Below are 6,661 nucleotides of genomic sequence, written 5' to 3' on the forward strand. Positions count from 1 at the left end.
GCACAGAGGTTTTTCCTTTGACCGGACAAAACCTTCCAAATCATCCTGTGCCTGTGGGTCCGAGGGGTGAATCAGCATTTCCTCTAAGGTGGACTGCCATTCACTTGACAGTTTGGCACTTTCGTGGACAGATTCTGCCTGGATGGCCGCTTGTATCATAGCCTCCATGGCAGATGTGTCAGATTGTAAATCCATTCTTTAAGTTGCCACCTAACTCTTAGCTCATAAGTACCATGAAAATCCAAGAATGATATATGACGGAAACTACGGCCAATGGGAGCATAAGATTTCTGAACACGATGCCTGGAGAAGGAAGTTTTAAAATTCTAATTTTCTGACTGCAGTACTGACAGATGGAGCCTTCGGATAAAAGTTATCCTTTTTCCCAAGAGATAAGGTGTTAAACATGAGGCCATCTATCCATCAAATTTGAAAGGGATGACTATATCGTGAGCTGGACTCTGACATATACGAATAATTTTGAAAAATGACGGCTTTGCTTAATTCGGAAGTTCTGATCCCGTCCCAAAGATAATTTAATATCCAAGACTCACTTTACTTGACTCTACCCGGGAATGTCCTGAATAGGTGTTGGGAATTAAGGCTTGTACTATTGGTCATAAACCGGTTCCAGGGCGAGAAGAATTCGGCCCGGAAAAACCAGTAGGATTCGATGGGTAACAACAGTGAGCCAAGAGCTCCCTAACGTTTCAAAAAGGTTCTCATGACCAAAACTTCATGAAGTTTCTTCAGGACATACTATACAACAACAGAAAACCTCACAAACACACCACCAGGGACCTAACTTAAACCGGAAATCTGAACAAGGCTTGGTAATGACAATGTAGTTCTTAATCTTGAAAACCGATATCCATGACCAGCTCAAAAATGTTTTCCTAGGCATGAGAAATCCACAAGTATTCTACAGTATACTCTAAAGGAAAGCGAAACTTCTATGTTATATCAGTCTAACTTCAAGACTAGACCATCCTTTCTTATTGTTTCTAAACAATATTTGAACTGCATGCTAAATTCATATTTCAATGCTTAATCAGAATTTAATTGCTTCGAGACTACTTGTAAACTTTCCTTTAAGAAACCTCCTTGTAACAAAAACAACATAACATTTTAAACCAAAAATATACTAACCTGGAGACACAGGTGAGCTGAAAGCAGAGTGCAAGCGGAGAAAGAAAATACGAAACACAACCAGAGTAAAAGACGTGACCAAGAACAAAGAAATGAAAAGTCAGAATGACCCCCCTTCGCAGAAGAAAGAGTCACCGAACAGCATAACCGTAGTAGTTCCAGGGAGCAGAATTGCAGGAGGAAAACTCTGCAACAAAAAGAATGAGACCAGGGATAACAGGACTCGGTGTTGAGGCAAACCCTGCCAGAATGCCAACCAGAGGATATGAAGCGAGAATAAGCGAATAGCATGCAAGACTATGATCCAACAGGGGTCATGGCTTTTGTTAAGCGGGAGCCGAGAGTCATGAACATGCTGGTGTTACAAAAAAACGTGGCATGAAATCAGGGAGACGACTTGAATGGTTTAAATGGGGGTTGGGTGGTTCAAGGAAAAGCCAGCGCCACAAAACGTGGCATGGACGACATGCAGCGACTGTTGTAACGCACATGAGTTGAGCTTATTGGTCAATCCTCCATTGCATTCTCTGGTTGGACGCCTTTACCTGCACACCGCCACTCAGCTGCCGCGCTCCAGGCCTTCCGTCATTTCTTTCTCTTTAGCACCTACTCTTATATATACAATATATATATACTCTCCACCTCTTGGAATTTGAACCTATAACTTATAAAAAATAGCACCTACTTATATATATATATATATATATATATATATATATATATATATATATATATATATATATATATATATATATATATATATATAGATATATATACATACATATATATACATACATATATATACATACATATATATACATACATATATATATATATACATATATATACATATATATATATATAGTACATGTCTAACATGAGCTTTGAGGGATCAAATTTCTTCATGTGCAAACTTTTTAGAGTGCAAAACACAATGTTATTTTTCATTGTTTAAATTGTATTTTTGAATGCTAAATAGAGTATATATAGGATCAAATAAACTTTTTAACCATACAAACTTAAAATTTTCATGTTATATACATAATTTTTTTAATACCATATATATACATAATTGACATTAAAATATTTTACATAATATGTACATTGAGACATTTTATCACGCAAATTAAAATGTTTTTTTTATTATTAATGTATTTTTAAGTATATGTTAATATTAATTTGTACTATAATATTTTATTGATAAACAAAGTTGAATATTTTCTTATATACAACATTAAAATATTTTATTATATATATATATATATATATATATATATATATATAGACATAAATTATTTAGCATAGTTCTTCAAATAGTTTATTTAAAGCTCACGTTGAAATATTTTTGAAAAAAATAAGATTTAAACATTGCAGTGACACTTTTTTTAATTTTTAATTACTTTACAAATTACTTGTCTAATTACTTTACAATATATTTATTATTATCATTATTATAACCAACATAGACAAATTTACACATCCCCTCATATAAAATTGTAAAATAAACCTCTCAACTCAAAAATAAAAAATTTAAACATATCATTTATAATTTAAATTTTGTAGAAATTTATTTTCAAATATAAAATATTAGAATTATTCAAACATAAAATAAGATAACAAATCATTTAACTTTATGAAACTATACATCTATTTAATATCGTATAATTCAATTATTAAAAAATATTTTAAAATAAAAATTTTATTTTAATAATAAAAAATTATAATTTTATTATTTTAAAATTATAATTTCTGAAAATTATATAATCAAATTTCAATGAGAACACATTATAATAATTTAAATCCATAAAATAATTAACAAATTTTATTTTATATTTATAATTTCGATTTTTTGATATATGGGTTAATATTAAATTTTAATAATAATCATAATATCTTTCCATTATTCCAAGACTAATTTGAAAGAAATAAAAATAATAATAATTTTGCCTTTTCAATCTTTTAATGAAAAAAAAAACATTTTTTTTTCAGAGAGAAAAAGCATAATGTATTATATTGAGACAATATAATAGATATCAGATAAGTAAAAATGTCAAGCTATAAGAAGCTGAGGAGGTCTTTTAACCCTGAAACATAAACCTGGGATGTGTCCCTCCGTGAAAGAAAAAAAAACGATCTGAACATAAACACATCTCATATAAAAACAGCTGCAAATATTATGATCCATATGCGGATACAAATATGAGACCCTGATACCAAAGATAGATGAAAACTATATACACCATACAAGTACGATGATAGAGGCAGAAAAGGGAGAATACAAAAGGATAAATAAGAGCAAATCTGGAAATGACCAAAAGAGATTAAGCGTCTGGGAATGAGAAATCTTGAATGATAAAGGATTTCTCATCCAAAATTACCTTCATGGACCATGAACCTGATTCTAACTGAATACCTTGCTTTGACAAACTGTCCGCTTGCTGGTTTTGATCTCTGTAGATGTGTTGAATAGAGCATTCCTTCACAAGACCCCAATAAAACATGATCCTGTCCATCCATCCTGTGAGGTGTGAACTCCTGATAAGGCAGTTTCCATTGACATGATCGATCATAACTTTGGAATCCCCAAAAATTGAGATGGATTGAATATCAAGAAAAATGCAAAAAGCAAGAAGACCCGCTAGAGCCCTCACCTCAGCCATGCTATTTGTGCCCCTTCCTCCATTCCATGATATAAGATATTGAAGATTCTCGTCCATAATAATATGGATCCCGCATCCACAAGAATTTTGCTGTGCGGCACCATCAAAAAACGCCCTAGGGGTCCTTGAGAGAAAATCTATCTGTAAATTTCTATTAACATTTTCCAATTTGGGAGGCTTTATCGACATGGAGTCATAGATGGCTATGATTTGTTGAATGATATCCTTGAGAGGCACTTTCATATCTTTGAAAATTATGTTGTTCCTCCATTTCCATGCACACCATAAGACAATGATAATAATAGATCTCCATGACTCTCTCTGCCCGCTCCACCACTCGAAAGCTGCGTGCATAGAAACATGAGAAACTATAGGGAAACCATATAAAGAAGCCAAAACATGCCATATTTTCTGAAAAGAATGGCATTGGAAGAACATATGAAAGTTGGTTTCCTCCGCTGATTCACACATTAAGCATTTGCTTGGCCCATGCCATTTTCTTTTTTTTAGATTTTCCCAGGACATATTTTTATTGTGGAACACCAACCAAGAGAAGAGAATTAATTTGGGAGAGCAACCTGTTTTCCAGAAAACTGATGGAAACATGGGACCAGTGTTTATGGTCTTTTGGCCAATCATATCTTTATAAATGTCCTTTACACACACCTGAGAATTTGCCTTAGGCGTCTTCCATATAAGGTAATCTTACGGCCTGGACTTGTGAAACCCGCAACTTCTCAAAACATCCCTGACAGAATTCCATTGTCTTTCCAGGATCTCTGACATACTTAGATCAATGGCTTCCTTCCAGAGAGGAATTGGTCCTTGCCATGCTTGTATGAGCTTATCCCATGAAAAAAACCTTTAGCATGAAAAAAGATTAAAAGCCTTTCGGGAATGATTATACTTTCTCGCCCGCTCATGATGGGATCTATACCAATAAGGATTCTGCTGCCAGATTGTAAGCTCCAATAAAGATTCTTAAGAAAATAATGCTCTATTTTGCGAAAACTGAGCCATATAGCTGACCCATACTTGGCTCCGATCCTTCCAATTCTGAACCAGTGTTCCATGTCTTTGCCTTTCATGTATTTCTTTTTTATAGTAAAGCTCCAAGGCCCTTCCCCGAAAATTCCTCTCCACAGGGATTTGCACAGGAGTGCTTTCCCGAATGATCTCAAATCCATTAAACCCCATCCTCATGAGGCCTTCGACAGAGAGATCTTCTCCAAACTAGTAAGATGATATTTTCTCTGTTCAAATTTGCCACCCCAAATAAAATTTGCAGTTATCCTGTTCATTTTCTGGATTATACTTGCAGGAAGATAAAAGATGTGTGCCCAGTATATGGCAAGCTACGTTAGAACTGCTTGAGATAGAACTATCCTTCCTACCAACGATAGAGACTTGTATTCCTAGGCAGAAATCCTTTTATAGTACCTATCAATTAGCCATTGCCAATCCATTTTAGAGTAACCTTTAGCCTTTAGCTGAAAACCCAAATATTTGACACCCTCCTTGATTGACCTCATCTCTACCCCAAACAGTCCAGAAATCCATATCATTGTTTCCATATTGACATCATTGTGGAAAAGAATAGATTTAGACTTGTTGATTTGTAATTCAGTAGCGTTTTGGAACCTATATAGAATGTCATTTAGACATGTCCACGAGAGTCTGCAAAGCATTGCAAAAATGAGCACATCATCGACAAACAGATTGTGCGAGATGTAGTTGTTCCTGCAGATTTTCACCGGCTTGCACCTGTTTTTAGAGACTGCCCTATTTATATGAAGGCTTAAAGAATTCATTGCAAGGATAAACAGAAGAGGGGAGAGGGGGCACCCTTGACGCAGCCCCCTTTCAGCTAGAAAAAAAGGAGAAGGAATCCCATTTATGATGACAGCATAGTTCACGTTCTCTACGCATGCCATGATCCAGCTTATGGCATTTGATCTCAGGCCGATCTTGGCTAATAAGCATCTAATAAACCCCCAATCTAAGCAGTCATATGCTTTTTGTAAATCAATTTTCAGAATGGCAGCTTCTGTTTTGTTTGAGAACATAGTAAACAGGCTTTCTTGAGTATTTGCGACCGCATCCAAAATATTTCTTCCCTTTAAAAAAGCATGTTGATCCTTTGTTAGAAAAGAGGCCAAGGACTCCTTAATCCTTTCCGCAATAATTTTTGTGATGATTTTGAACGTTATATTGCATAAGGATATCGGCCTATAATCTTGAAAGGAGACCGCATCCATTTTCTTTGGAATAAGAGCTATCTGAGTGGATGTTGTAATTTGATGTATGCTGCCAGAGATTCTTGCTGCTTCAACCATCCTCAACAAGTCTTGTTTGATGATATCAAAAAAATGGATGAAGAACTCTATTGTCCAGCCGTCCGGGCCAGGACATTTATCCTTCTTAAAAGCCTTCATAACACCTAAAAGTTCTTCCTCTGTTATGGGCTGAAAGAGGCGCTCATTCTTTTTGTCATCAAACATTTGTGGAACCAGATCAATACCCCATAAAATATCCTGAAATCTGCACTCTTCCCTTCTTTTATATTGGTCTTTAAAATGCCTCACAACTTCCTCTGTGATTTCTTGTTGTGAGAAGAGGAATCCCCCCCGACCGTCACTGATTTTCCATATGGTATTTCTTTCATGCCTGGAATTTGCAAACTTGTGGAAAAATTTTGTGTTCCTGTCACCTTCCTTGAGCCAAATCGCCCTGCTCTTGAGCCTCCAAAAAGCCTCTTCCTGCTTCAGCAAGTGTTGTTTTTTCCTTTCAAGCTCTTTTATGCGGCATCTCATGCTAAAAGGAAGTGAATTAGTGTCCAGCGCTTTGGATAT

The 6,661-nt window shown here is 35.2% G+C and overlaps 1 protein-coding gene across 1 annotated transcript; it reads right to left on the reverse strand.

Annotated features, from left to right (window-relative positions):
- Positions 1-3,470: 3,470 nt before the first annotated feature.
- LOC149190606 (uncharacterized) lies at positions 3,471-3,998 on the reverse strand. The gene has a single exon (XM_089410563.1). The coding sequence runs from the start codon at positions 3,996-3,998 to the stop codon at positions 3,471-3,473; it is 528 nt and encodes a 175-aa protein (XP_089266689.1).
- Positions 3,999-6,661: the final 2,663 nt, after the last annotated feature.

Source organism: Pinus tabuliformis, chromosome 3_1 (genome assembly GCF_031772625.1).
Source record: "Pinus tabuliformis cultivar Carrire ecotype Pingquan chromosome 3_1, CPIR1, whole genome shotgun sequence".
NCBI lineage: Eukaryota > Viridiplantae > Streptophyta > Pinopsida > Pinales > Pinaceae > Pinus > Pinus tabuliformis.